Source organism: Girardinichthys multiradiatus, chromosome 21, assembly GCF_021462225.1.
Source record: "Girardinichthys multiradiatus isolate DD_20200921_A chromosome 21, DD_fGirMul_XY1, whole genome shotgun sequence".
NCBI classification, from domain to species: Eukaryota; Metazoa; Chordata; class Actinopteri; order Cyprinodontiformes; family Goodeidae; genus Girardinichthys; species Girardinichthys multiradiatus.
This window is the reverse complement of record NC_061813.1, coordinates 27,556,844-27,571,899: the sequence shown is the minus strand read 5'-3', so window position 1 is coordinate 27,571,899 and position 15,056 is coordinate 27,556,844. Positions and strand designations below refer to the sequence as shown.

Genomic DNA, 15,056 nt, shown 5'->3' with positions numbered 1-15,056 from the left:
TCTGCCAAAGGATTCCCGACCAAGTATTGAGTGCATAACTGTACATGATTATTTGAAGGTTGACGTTTTTTGTATTAAAAACAATTTTCTTTTATTGGTCGGATGAAATATGCTAATTTTGTGAGATAGGAATTTTGGGTTTTCATGAGCTGTATGCCACAATCATCCGTATTAAGACAATAAAAGACCTGAAATATTTCAGTTAGTGTGCAATGAATCTAAAATTTATGAATGTTAAATTTTCATCATGACATTATGGAAAATAATGAACTTTATCACAATATGCTAATATTTTGAGAAGGACCTGTAATCTCTTTCATCCAGGGGGTCACATGCTAGCAGCATGCTCCCGTATCTAACCACCACCTCTTTCAAAGCTGGGAAATACGGCTGAAAAATCCTTTGAGTTGACCAAGAAAAATGTTTCTCAGAGTGGCAGGCATATCTTTCTCTGTTTAAGCACAGGTGTTCGTGGCTGCATGCCACACTTGGGCTGATGCTGCTATCAGCAAAAGGGGAGGATGCTTTGGCAAGTTTCCCTACATTAGAATGCAACACGCAGAAACAGAAATAAAGCAGAAAGGGCTGACACAAACAGCGTTTTCTCCAATTATGTGGGAGCAATTGATAAGAAAGTTCAACAGACGACATTGTCTTGTTGAAGTCATCCATCAAAGACATCAATCTAGCTTCTCAGCTAGAAAAAAGTATCTCTCTTTCCGGAAGTTCAGATCAGCAAGGGCAAATCAAAACAGCAGCAGACACATACTGAATATGTGACATAGGGGTCGGGTTACAAAATCTATCCTCATCAAAAAGGAAACATTTTACACAAAGTAAGAGAAAAATTCTCTGAAGTATTTAACAATCGAATAATAATACATTCAAATATTAACATTGTTATAGGAAAGAATTATTATGGCATGGCGTCTTCAAAATTAGGTTTCAGTTCAGAATCGTGTCTTTAAATAAAGTGTCACCATAATATGCTGCTTAATCAAAGCTTGTCATAAAAGTGATAACTCCACTTTTTTAATATGTCAGCTAGCAGAAAAGAATAATTTGTCTCTTTATTGTCATATAATTTGTCAGATATTCTGTTGAAAACACAATTTACTGCTGGTAGCACAGTATGACCTGAAACAGGTATAATATCACATCTTGGGGGTGTCTCTATGCCTACACCTGCATGTTTTCTTCATTTGTGAACAATAGCTCTCACAGTGATTTGCTGGAGTCACAAAGTCTTAGAAATGGCTTTATAACCCTTTTCAGACATATCGATAATAATGCTGAATTTGTTTTTCATCTGTTCTAGAATTTGTTTGGACTGAGGCATGATGTGTTGCTTTTGAGACCTTCTAGCCTACGTCATGCTGTCCAACAGTTTCTATTGAAGTGCTGTTTTTGATTCTGTCTCGCAGAAACCAGGTCTGGCTAGTGAAATTGAATTGTGGTTAATCAGTTTTAATTCATAATTTAGCAAGGTGGGTGGTTACTTCTTCCCATAGGGAAATAATAATTTGCATTGCTTTTTAAAATACTGCCATAAACAAAATCATCATTTGAAAACTGCCTGTCTTTGAATACTGTGGCAATATTGGTATTAAAACATGTATGATGTTCTGAAACATATACAAGTCACAAAAAAGCAAGAACAGAAGAAATCTGTAAGGTGCCAAATACCTTTTTCCGGCGTCTGTCAAATAATTTCCTCACTTTAAAAATGGAGACAGACGTTTTCTCTCCATATTAATAAACAAAACACATTGACAATAACAGTACTGATGCCGACTAAAGCTTCTTAGACACAGTTTCTGGTTATCACCTATTTGATGAGATGATGAAATGACAGACAGATCAGTTTGGCCGGGGGGGGGAACTGTGCGAGCTGGTGCAGCACGACCGCCAAGCGAACAGACCGGCTCAGCGCTGTCGGGAGAAGAGGTTCCTTAGGGCGTTGTTGTAGTTCTTATTAAAGGCAGTGTAAATAAGTGGGTTAAAAAAGGAATTTGAGTATCCCAGCCAAAGAAAGATGCTCTTCCAAATTGGTGGGATGTCACAAGAGCACAGTGGCACAATGAGCTCGGTGATAAAGAAAGGGATCCAGCAAAGCACAAACACGCCGATCAAAATGCCAACCATAAGTGCTGCCTTTTTCTCCTTCTGCTCCCGCCATGTGTCCCCATCTGTCTGGAAGGTCACGGTTGCATGGCGAACGGTAAACACCATCTGCGGCTGTTGGGCTTCTTCCTTTACCTAGGAGCACAGGATAAACCAGATACTTCACTGATTCATCAATCAGACAATGCTGTTTTGTTTTCAATAACAGATTGAATATCTTTAACTGTAAATTGACAAGGAGGCAATTGCTGCAGTGAATGTTGCATGGAGCTCAACAAAAGATGCATTATAGATTGCTAAGTAGAGTGCGAATCAAGCCAAAGACTTTCATTCATTTCATACAACCACATAACAAAAAATGAAGCTGGAGCAGTGTCTTAATTAAAATTTAGCAGTATTGCAATTTGTGCCGTTTGACATCTTTACTGAGGAGGAAAAGGAAAACGAAACTGTCAAAATTCATCTGCTGATTTCCTTCTACCTAGTTTGTTGCCTTGCACAGCTTAAGACTGACAAACTTCCTTTTTATGGTTAAATTGCCAAGGTCAAAGCTTTTGTAAGAGTAACCATGTTCTTAAAAATGGCAGAATTGAAGCCAACAAAGTACACAAGTCCACACAGTTGAGTTCCCTGTATCACTTAATCAGGAAGCCATACTAAGAGAGGGGAAACTAATCATGCTGTGGTCAATTTAGATGAATGCGTTCAGGTCAGCAACTGATAATATAGACCAAGGAAATCAGTCTGCCACCTGAAGAAGGAACAGGTTGCCACTGAAAGAAGTTAGAAATTCAAGGGAAGGTGATGTTAGCCGGTATTTTAAAAGGTCACATTATTTAACCACGTATTACAGGTCCTTCTCAAAATATTAGCATATTGTGATAAAGTTCATTATTTTCCATAATGTCATGATGAAAATTTAACATTCATATATTTTAGATTCATTGCACACTAACTGAAATATTTCAGGTCTTTTATTGTCTTAATACGGATGATTTTGGCATACAGCTCATGAAAACCCAAAATTCCTATCTCACAAAATTAGCATATCATTAAAAGGGTCTCTAAACGAGCTATGAACCTAATCATCTGAATCAACGAGTTAACTCTAAACACCTGCAAAAGATTCCTGAGGCCTTTAAAACTCCCAGCCTGGTTCATCACTCAAAACCCCAATCATGGGTAAGCCTGCCGACCTGACTGCTGTCCAGAAGGCCACTATTGACACCCTCAAGCAAGAGGGTAAGACACAGAAAGAAATTTCTGAACGAATAGGCTGTTCCCAGAGTGCTGTATCAAGGCACCTCAGTGGGAAGTCTGTGGGAAGGAAAAAGTGTGGCAGAAAACGCTGCACAACGAGAAGAGGTGACCGGACCCTGAGGAAGATTGTGGAGAAGGGCTGATTCCAGACCTTGGGGGACCTGTGGAAGCAGTGGACTGAGTCTGGAGTAGAAACATCCAGAACCACCGTGCACAGGCGTGTGCAGGAAATGGGCTACAGGTGCCGCATTCCCCAGGTCAAGCCACTTTTGAACCAGAAACAGCGGCAGAAACACCTGACCTGGGCTACAGAGAAGCAGCACTGGACTGTTGCTCAGTGGTTCAAAGTACATTTTTCGGATGAAAGCAAATTCTGCATGTCATTCGGAAATCAAGGTGCCAGAGTCTGGAGGAAGACTGGGGAGAAGGAAATGCCAAAATGCCAGAAGTCCAGTGTCAAGTACCCACAGTCAGTGATGGTCTGGGGTGCCGTGTCAGCTGCTGGTGTTGGTCCACTGTGTTTTATCAAGGGCAGGGTCAATGCAGCTAGCTATCAGGAGATTTTGGAGCACTTCATGCTTCCATCTGCTGAAAAGCTTTATGGAGATGAAGATTTCATTTTTCAGCACGACCTGGCACCTCCTCACAGTGCCAAAACCACTGGTAAATGGTTTACTGACCATGGTATCACTGTGCTCAATTGGCCTGCCAACTCTCCTGACCTGAACCCCATAGAGAATCTGTGCGATATTGTGAAGAGAACGTTGAGAGACTCAAGACCCAACACTCTGGATGAGCTAAAGGCCGCTATCGAAGCATCCTGGGCCTCCATAAGACCTCAGTGCCACAGGCTGATTGCCTCCATGCCACGCCGCATTGAAGCAGTCATTTCTGCCAAAGGATTCCCGACCAAGTATTGAGTGCATAACTGTACATGATTATTTGAAGGTTGATGTTTTTTGTATTAAAAACACTTTTCTTTTATTGGTCGGATGAAATATGCTAATTTTGTGAGATAGGAATTTTGGGTTTTCATGAGCTGTATGCCAAAATCATCCGTATTAAGACAATAAAAGACCTGAAATATTTCAGTTAGTGGGCAATGAATCTAAAATAGATGAATGTTAAATTTTCATCATTACATTATGGAAAATAATGAACTTTATCACAATATGCTAATATTTTGAGAAGGACCTGTATACAGGCAAAGGCATAGCTCTCAACAATAGGAAAGTGAATCTACGATGGATTTTTGAGAGTAACACTTTTGGATTTTTAACCTTCACCGATAAGCACTGAGCACTGGATTCATTCTAAAAGGTTGGAGGATAAAAACAATCCATAGTTGACTTGGCACAATGAAACTGCATACACCATGTTGCATGCTGGAAAAGGCCAAACATGTTTCTGGCCCTCCAGTTGGAGGTATACTTTGCTTACTAAAATCAGCACTTGCATAAGTGTAGTTTAAAATGAGACTAAAACCTCAAGATAAGTATTTAACATGGATTTTCTTTAAAGCAATCTTGAACTTGAACGACGGTACGCGCTGTGCGGGGGAAAGGTGTGAGCAGCACGTACATTAGTGTGATTGACCCCGCTTAAACACTCCTCTTAGCTCTTTTTGGTTGTTTCTGACTGTCAGCGGTGTATTTCTGCAAATGGCAGTAGGACCACTGGCAGAAGCCAGAGGAGCTTGATGTTTTTCACAGATCAGTGGTTTCATGTTATACCGTGAGGACAGTTTTAAAAACATATGAAAAAAATAAATTTTTACAAAAGTCACTTAGTGCAGCTTTAAAACCTACGCACGTTTTTTGCCCTATTATTATACAACACTTAGGCTACTATGTGTACTGTGTGGAAAAATATATACAGGTGCATCTTTGTAAATTAGAATATGAATGAAATGTAAATTAATTTCACCAGCTCAAAAAGTGAAAGTCATTACACAGAGTGATATTCAAGCATTCGTGTTAACTTTGATGGTTATGGCTCATACAGTTATAGGGTTTTAAAACCTATATCAGCTGTAATAGTAAAAGAGACATCATCAGGTTCACTCTAATAGACACAATTCTCCATGAAGAACCTCAAGAAGTCCTAAAGGAGCTGAGGGACACTCAGCAAAGATGGGACTCTTTGTAATACTGGCTAGAGTTCTTAATGACTAAGAATCATAAAATGTTATGGCTTCTTGAACAGCTCTTTCAAACGCTATTAATTCTAGAGCAACTCAAACAAGTCCAAATCAATGAAAGAGCAGCCTCCTTTCCAACCTTCTTTGAGTCTGTGTTTAGGTAAATAGCTGTGAATTCCAAAGAGGAAGCCTTTTGTGAATAATTACCCTTCTTTTTAGATGTTTAATGTTATCAAGTGTTGTTTGCATTGAGGCTGCAACACTGCCAACAAGATAATCAACTTATGTGGCAGCTAAGTTTTTGCCGCCTGTCTCTGTTTTTACTGGCAGTTCATTAAAGAAATTAAAGAAGAAAAGGTTTATACATGTTTTCGCTTGTTATTTTTTGATGTTTACTGTATGGAAATTTCCCATTGGATGCTATCAATATAACATACATCATATTTAGCTTAAATGTTAATAAATGTTTTTCTTACAAAAGAGGTGTTGTGTTACACTGATTATTGCTTATTATCTATTATATCAGGACAATGTCAAGGATCTGATGAAGAAAATGTGAAGGATGTTATTTATGGTCTAATTTAGTCTTAAATGTAGGACTTATTCTTAGGAAAAAACCTACGGCCTAAGCATCACTACTAATACTAGATATAAATAATGTAAAGACCATATACAAATTGCAACATTACTCTGAAATGTTGCTGCCAAGAATCACATAAGATATTTATATCAAGTTATGTCAAGCAGTTGTTTATATGAAGTTGGAAGCATTTTATTCTTTGTACTTTAAAGGACACATGTTTTAGAAGCAGAAAGCCTGTAAATCTTAGAACAATGAAACATAAAACTATCTAAATTAGGTTTTCTATTGGTTTTCAAACACCTTTCAGATAAAAGGGGAGCTACTACCACTACATACTAAAAGAAGAAGGCAGTATCATAAATGTATGAAGACATATTGTCTAGAACCATCTGAAAATCTCCCACATTAATCACAGAATCTACGGGCAGAATTTATCACTTGGTTCTAATGGCAGGAACCAGCCCCAGCTGAAAGAGGAAGAAGTAACATAGTTCATCACATGGCTTTCACAGATTCTGTGGCTCGGGCAGAGTGAACAGTTAGATTACTGATGGAACAGCAGGTGTTTATGATCAAAAAGCTCATAAATTAAGAAATGCTTACTTTTACTGATAACTAGCTGTCTTTGTGTCCCATCCAAATGAATTGGACATTTGACTGCAGATGGCATCTGAGTTTAGTAAATTCCCTTCATCCAACTGCATGTGTAGCATTAGCTTGAAGTGACTTTCTAGGATCAAATGACCTGCTGTGGTGAGAATACTAACTGTAGATAGACATCTATATTATTGTAGTGCAGTTAAACCATAGTGTGAGGGCGCATGCATAATCAATGCATGGCTTGGTAACATAAAGTATTCTTGTTGATTGGAGAAATGGAGTGCTGATGTCTAACCTGAATACTTCCAGAATTTCAGTGTTTCCAATTATGGTTTAGAATACAATAGAATGAGTGCATTGTGGGGGTGCAGGGGTAAAGCGTGCAACCCATGTACAGATGGTATAGTCAAAAAGGGAAGCAGGACACAAACCTCCTCACCCAAATTCAAATCCTTATGGGAGACAGACTTGAACATGGCCATTACAGATGAGACATGGACTTCTATATTTAAACTTGTTAATACAACATCTCTGTGTGCGCGTCATTGTCTTAAAGTGGTACATAGAGCCCTCTTCTCCAAGAGCAAACTGTCTCCAGAAATCACCCATACTGTGACAAATGCAAAACTGCGAAGGCCACTGATTCATATGTACTGGTCCTGTCCCAGCCTTGGTCAGTTCTGGACAGATGTTTTTTTCACTCTGTCCAGCATCTTCAGAGTTGCGGTGACACCCAGCCCTCTCTTGGCTCTCATTGGCATCACTGGGGAGGAGTTGCACGTACCAGTCTCTAAAAGACAGGTGTTGTCATTTAGTTCTCTGCTAGTGAGGTTCTGCTAGTTCTAATTAAGTGACGGGGCGCTGCTCTTCTAACTTATAAACAACGGCTTTATGACCTTATGTCATGCTTGAAACTAGAAAAAATAAGATGTTCTCTTCAACATTCTTCTGGGAAGTTTGAAAAAACATGGGGCCCCTTCCTTGACAAATTTCATAATGTGGAATAATATTTCATGCGAGTTCATTCGTTTTAGAATGTGCTCTCCCTCCTTGTCTGAGGTGAAGATGTAGTGCACAGATCTAGGGCAGTGACCCGAGTAGGAATGAATGGGATTATGTTGCAGTGATTGTTTTGTTGTATTTCCATTTTTTCTGTAAGTATGTTATTTAAATAGACCAAACCGTTGATTTCTCTGTACCCACAGTTCTTTTGTATGTTTAAAGGAAAAATTCTAATAAAAAGACAGTGATTAAAAAAAAGTCAATAGTTGCAAGATGTTTAATGGGTTTACAAAGTATATTAACTATTATTAAACATCAATATGCCATAATACCAATGAATGAGTAGTTAACTGAGCACAACGAACAAAGGATCACAGCATGTGAATTACTCAGCCATATAAGCAAGACGGTAGAAACAAAAGAAAAGATACATATTTTTGCTCATGGATAATTAATTTGAGACAAAACAAATGCTGGTTTATTGTCATTAGACCATTTGTTGAACAGCAGCAGTATTTGCTTATATAGGCGATATGACTCACCAGACAGGGTTGCAATGTTTTAAAGGTGCAGCAAAAAGGCCCCTATATCAGTTGGACATAGAATGAGCTTTTAATTGACTATTTTCCTAATCAAAGAAGAGGGCTGTCCCCCTTTGTGTTGTGCATAGTGCAAGCATTGTATGAAAGTACAACCATACACCCTGACTACTGGCCCCTCAGTTGCCATTTTATCCACATATTTATATTCAGCGCTAAAGTCAAAGGCTATTCTAGTGTTCTTCTTTGAATATAATATTACTATTGGAGCACTGAAAACAGCAACACAGATGTAATAGGAAATATGGCACTTCCCATCTGCTGTATGACAAATTGAGCATTATAAAGTATTTTTTGTAGCTTTTGCTCATTTTTTTTTAGCTTGTCAATATGGAAACGAGAGAGAAAGCATGTCAGAAATGTTGGGACCGACAGCCATGGATTAAAATATCAAGATGCGGTACAGACTTTTCTGGAACTTTCAAAATAAAATGCATATAACCGACTTCCAGCACATTAGGAAAGGGGGGTAACAGCGGACTTCCCATGATGACACTGGCCGGATAAAACCCCCACCTTTCCAATAGATCACTCTCTTCCACCCCGGTGATGACTGGGACAGGAGGGACACAGCACGCTAATGTCTCTTTGCAGGCAAACAGACATAAACTCTTCAAACTGGATCCAAGGGTGTCATAAGATCACGTGATCATATGCACAAAGTTAAGTACAAATGAATTGCTGTATGTGTATCCGGTATTCATTCATTAAACGGGGTAAATTAAAGTACAAGCGTTGCTAGACTTTCTCCCTGAGATCTGCAGAAGCGAACTGTTTCCAGAGAGTTCCCAGCAAGCTGAGTGAAGCAGTTTCTGAAAGGGGGACAACAGGGACCTCATCACCGTGGTTACCAGTAACTTGCAGTTTGGCCGGAGAGCGAGCCTTCGTTCAAACTTCGTCGCCCCGGACAACGTTTCCTCAGCACGGTTCATGGGTTTAGGTTTGGGCAGAGAGAAGTGATTTAGGATGAAATGATCTAAACGTTTTTCATTTTATGAAGTTTGGTTTTGTTTGTGAAACTCTGCTATCTTAGTGCTAGCAGGCTATCTGCAGCACACGTGCTCAGTTGTATTCTGTGTTTGTGTGTTTTTAAAGTTAAGAAAAACTTTATTTATTATTCTAGAATTGCGCCGCTCAAGGTGGCAGCAGGTTGGAGTAGCTCTGTTACTTTTGATTCTGATTTATTCTTTTTTGGGAACTATTCCTCTTGTGGTGGATACAGTTGATTTTTTTTGGATGACTGTCCACTCCAGTGTCGGATGATGTGCAGCTTGGAGGATTTTTCTTAATACTTTCTATTTTTTGACATTTGTTATGATGCATTGCCATGGCAACGGGGTTGTTTCTTACAACCGGGAGCAGTTGATTAATATCTCAAGAGCTCAAATAATACTTCAGCTACAACCCCAAATCCCTGATGAGTTGAAAAGGAGACGCCGTGGATGCATAGCAGGAGCTAAGAGAAGAGAGAGAAGGAGGAAGTTCAAACCATCTCTTCCGTCGATTTTGATGGGCAATGTGAGATCGTTGGGAAACAAGTTGGATAAACTCCAAGCCCTACAAAGGTCCCAGCCAGAGTACCGGGCATGCAGTATAATGTGTTTTACTGAGACATGGCTGCAGGATCATATACCCGACTCCAGCGTCTCTCTGCCGGGCTTTTTAACCATACGAGCAGACAGAGATTTAAAGAGGAGCGGCAAATGTAAAGGAGGTGGACTGGCAGTACTTGTGAACAACAGATGGTGTAATCCAGGACATGTTACTGTGAAGTGTCATCTCTGCAATCCAGATATTGAACTGTTGGCAGTAAGTTTTCGTCCATATTATTTATCCAGAGAGTTCACCAGTGTTATTTTGGCAACAGTTTACGTTCCACCTTCCACTGTTGCTGACACTGCATGTGATGCCATCAGCTCAGTTGTTGCTAAGCTACAGACACATAACCCCAATGCTTTTGTGGCAATGTCTGGTGATTTTAACCATGCTTCACTCTCTGCTACACTTCCAACGTTTAAACAATTTGTCAGCTGCTCTACCAGAGAAAACAAAATATTGGATTTGTTTTATGCAAATGTCAAGGACTCATACATCTCTACAGCAAGACCTCCTCTAGGCAAATCAGATCCCAATCTTGTTTTTCTCTGCTTGAAATATAAGCCCCTTGTTCAGAGACAACCTGTAATAAAGAGGACTGTGAGAAAATGGTCACAGGAAGCTGAAGAAGCTCTGCAAGGTTGCTTTGAGGCTACAGACTGGAACGCACTGTGCCAGCCACATGGAGAGGACATCAATGCCATGACTGAGTGTGTAACCGACTATATAAACTTCTGTGTGGATAACATCATCCCCACCAGAACCGTGAGATGCTTCCCCAATAACAAACCTTGGATCACCAGTGACCTGAAGGACCTGCTTAACAAGAAAAAAAGAGCCTTCAGAGAGGGAGACAGAGAATTATTGAGGATTATACAGAAGCAACTTAAAGTCAAGATAAGAGACAGCAAGGAGGTGTACAAAAAGAAGCTGGAGAGCAAGCTCCAGCAAAACAATATCAGAGATGTGTGGACAGGGATGAAGAACATCACAGGCTTCAGGCAGAAGGATGATCAGACCGATGGAGGTCTGGACAGAGCCAATGAACTGAACACATTCTTCAATAGGTTCAGTTCAGAAACAAGCTCCGCATCCTCCTCTCCTGCTCACAGCCAAACAGACATTCCATTTTCCTTTGACCCACAGGACCCACAGCTGTCCAGTAACACCTCACATTTTTTATCTTCCACTTCAGCCCTAGACCCTTCTGCTTCTACATGTTTGCCTTCAACCATATCAGAAGATGCTGATGCTTCCTTTGCTTCCCCCTTCCACCTGTGTGTCTCAAGAAGTCAGGTGAAGAGACAACTGGAGAGACTGAATAGGAATAAGGCTGCAGGTCCAGATCATGTCAGCCCTAGAGTCCTGAAGGCCTGTGCAGAGCAGCTCTGTGGGATTCTGCAGCACCTCTTCAACCTTAGCCTGGCCCAGAAGAAGGTTCCGGTGTTGTGGAAGACCTCCTGTCTTGTTCTGGTACCAATGAAAACTCACCCATCAGTCCTCAATGACTATAGACCTGTTGCCCTGACATCTCACATCATGAAGGTCCTAGAGAGACTCCTGTTGGTCCACCTGAGTAAGCAAACAGTAAACCATCAGGACCCCTTTCAGTTTGCTTATCGCTGTGGAGTTGGAGTTGAAGATGCCATCATACACCTGCTTCAACAAACCCACTGTCATCTGGACAAAGCCAGCAGCACTGTGAGGAGCATGTTCTTTGATTTCTCCAGTGCATTTAATACAATCCAACCTGATTTGCTTTGTCAGAAACTCCAGAAGACACAGGTGGAGGCCTCAACAATCTCTTGGATCAAAGACTACCTGACAAACAGACCACAGTTTGTGAGATTTAAGGGTTGTGAATCTAACCAGGTAGTCAGCAGCACAGGAGCACCACAGGGGACTGTACTCTCACCATTCCTTTTCACTCTGTACACCTCAGACTTCCAGTACAAGACAGACTCTTGTCATCTGCAGAAATACTCCGATGATTCTGCAGTCGTGGGGTGGATCAGAGATGGACAAGAAGCTGAGTACAGGAAGGTGGTGGACCGCTTTGTGGCATGGTGTGGAAACAACCATCTCATTTTGAACGTGACTAAAACAAAGGAGATGATTGTAGATTTTAAGAGAAACAGGAATAAGTCAAAAACTATTTCTATCATGGGAGAAGAAGTGGAGGTGGTGGAGGAGTATAAATACCTCGGTGTTCACCTGGACAACAGACTAGAGTGTAGATGCAACTGTGAAGCCATCTACAAGAAGGGACAGAGCAGACTGTACTTCTTGAGGAAGCTTTGGTCCTTTGGTGTTTGCAGCAAGATGCTGCATATCTTCTATAAGTCTGTTGTGGAAAGTGTGATCTCTTCTACCATCATCTGCTGGGGAAGCAGCATCAGAGCCAGGGACTTAAAAAAGCTCAACAAGCTGATAAAAAAGGCTGGCTCTGTTCTGGGGACTCCTCTGGAACCTCTGGAGATCATTGTGGAAAGACGGATTCTTCATAAAATGAAGAACATTATGGAGAACCCTGAGCATCCTCTTCATGAGACTGTCCTACAACAACAGAGTGTCTTCAGTCAGAGGCTTCTTCAGATCTGCTGTAAGACGGAGCGCTACAGGAGATCCTTCCTGCCCACAGCCATCAGCATCTACAACGGCTCTTTGAAGAAACCTTCATAATATGAGCTATAACAACATTTAATTTCCCTTTGGGATTAATAAAGTATCTTTGAATTGAATTGAATTTAAAGGGTGATTTTAAACAGAAGATTGATCATAACGTGCCGTCCGCACTTATGCATTTTAACCCTTTTATTAACCCTGGTATTTTAAAGGTATGTGTTTGATTCTGGTGCTAAGCTATCAGCTTCTTTTGTTAGCTTTCACTGCTAACAGCTAAGACCACGTGCTTGCATACGTAAGCCCATTTCTCCAGAAAGATTTGGTTCTTATCCAAAATATTTCCTTGAATATTGTACTATTTCCTTAATAATATTTCTTTGAATATTATTTCAATAAATAAAAGCAGCTAACGAAACACCATTAAGCTTAATTTCTCCAGAAGGATTTGGCTCTTTTCCAAAATATTTCCTTAAATATTTTACTATTTCCTTAATATTTCTTTAAATATTATTTTAATAAATAAAGGCAACTAATGAGACACCGTTGAGAATTAGTCATCCAGAAGGTTGGTTTTATTCAGCAGATCATTCTTTAAAACATTATTTTATTAAAATAATATTTGATCTGATATTGCATTGTGAATGGTTGTCTAAAGGTATGCTGATTATTGTCTAAGTTGGTTCCAAGACTAACTTAACTTCATTTCCAGATTCTTCAAGATAATCCTTGGTTCTCAAACATAAACATTGCATGGTAATGTTGCATCACTTTTTCGGTCATTGTTTCAACCATCTTTAATCCACTTGTTTAAATTGTACATAGCCAATTAGTCTTCATTATTCTTTAATTCTGCTTGGTATTTTAGTTGGATTGTTTTAGCATAGTAAAGAGTTTGTTGATTGAAATATGTTTGACTTTGAGTTGACTTATTTTTGTTAATAAATTCTTGTATTTTAAGAAATTGTGTGAATTAATTCCATATGTGTGCCGAGTTGTGAGGTTCAATAATGTCAGAGCTTGGCTCACCCTTTTGATTTTATCCTAATACCACCACCTTACTGGGCTGGTGTTCACAGGACAATCCTTAACAGACCGAAATATTATTTGATAAAATATTAAAGTATTCATATAAAATATTAAATAATATATTCAGATTCATAGTCACAGCAGAAAAATGCCAACCATCTTTGTATGATAATGTTGCTATATCCTCAGCAATGTTACTTCAACTGAGTTGTAAACATCTTTTTCCACAGAACAACTCGGCTATCAGAATATATAAATGGCAATGAAGCACAAAATAAAAAAAAAGGAACAAATAAATAAAAAAATGTAATCTTAGGAAATTGCTGTGATGCAGAGGATTCCTAATGTTTTCAGTAAAAAAGGCTGAAAAAATGAACTCATTTTCTGGAGTACATATAATGGATGTTGGTTAAAATGGTAATTATGCTTTTGTGGGAGAACATTTGAAAAGCTGCATTCATTATTGGTTCTTTATGTGATTTGAATAATGATTTCCCGTGTCTTTATTTACTGTAGTAACCGTCAGCTAAGTTAAATGGCTTTAATGTCCATAAACTAACCTCTCATTGGCTATATTACCAGCGTCCATCTAAGTCATGTATTATACCTTTCTGTTGAGATAACAACTGTTCCCATGAAGAAAATATATATTTTATTTTATGATTAACGTTTCCTGAAAAAACTCAACATGCCACATTAACAAATTATTAAAGACTTTAGAGGAAAAATCAAAGCTAATTCAAATCAGTGCTTCCTTGCTACAGACCTAAAACTAAAGAAATAAAAGTTGATATTATTACAGTACAAGAGTGCAATGGATATTAGCACCATTTTGAACTACTGCATAACTGTGAATGCCTTACCTTACCAAGGAAAGATTCTTATTATACTTCTAAAAAAATTAGGTGTTTTCTTTTATTTCTTGCTTTAAAATCAAATCATAGATAAATTACGCATCAGCTAAAGATTAGAAAATAATTATCATGAGCTTCCGATGGAATAAAAGTGTATATAAATTATTAACCAAACTAACATATTTACAAGTATAATGTAATAAACTAAATTACCAATGAACGCTAAGACTAATAATAAAGAATTAAAAAGTACTTGTACTGATAGGAATTAAAGAGTTCAGGTTTGTAATATTGAATGGGCGTTTAGCATTCCTAAGGTACTTTCAATACAGGAAAGTCTGGGTGTTCCGTTTAATTGGGCTGGGATGTCGAAAAATAGTATATCTTCCACAGGACACTTTCGAACACAAGTCAAACTGCATGGACAATGTAGTGCAGTTACAGCAGCTGCTCACTTGGGATGCTATTATAAGAAGCCGCCCATTATTAGCAGCAGGAAAGGCAGTGAGCCATCCAGCATGTTGCTCTGTATACAGGTCCTTCTCAAAATATTAGCATATTGTGATAAAGTTCATTATTTTCCATAATGTAATGATGAAAATTTAACATTCATATATTTTAGATTCATTGCACACTAACTGAAATAT

The 15,056-nt window shown here is 39.0% G+C and overlaps 1 protein-coding gene across 1 annotated transcript in view; it reads right to left on the bottom strand.

Moving 5' to 3' along the window:
* Positions 1-247: 247 nt before the first annotated feature.
* Positions 248-15,056, bottom strand: part of htr5ab (5-hydroxytryptamine (serotonin) receptor 5A, genome duplicate b) — a 33,183-nt gene continuing 18,374 nt past the window's right edge. Inside the window, exon 3 of the mRNA XM_047350390.1 lies at positions 248-2,259. Within this exon, the coding sequence (XP_047206346.1) occupies positions 1,927-2,259 (333 nt within the window). The 3' untranslated portion in view covers positions 248-1,926. The remainder of the gene's footprint in view (positions 2,260-15,056) is intronic.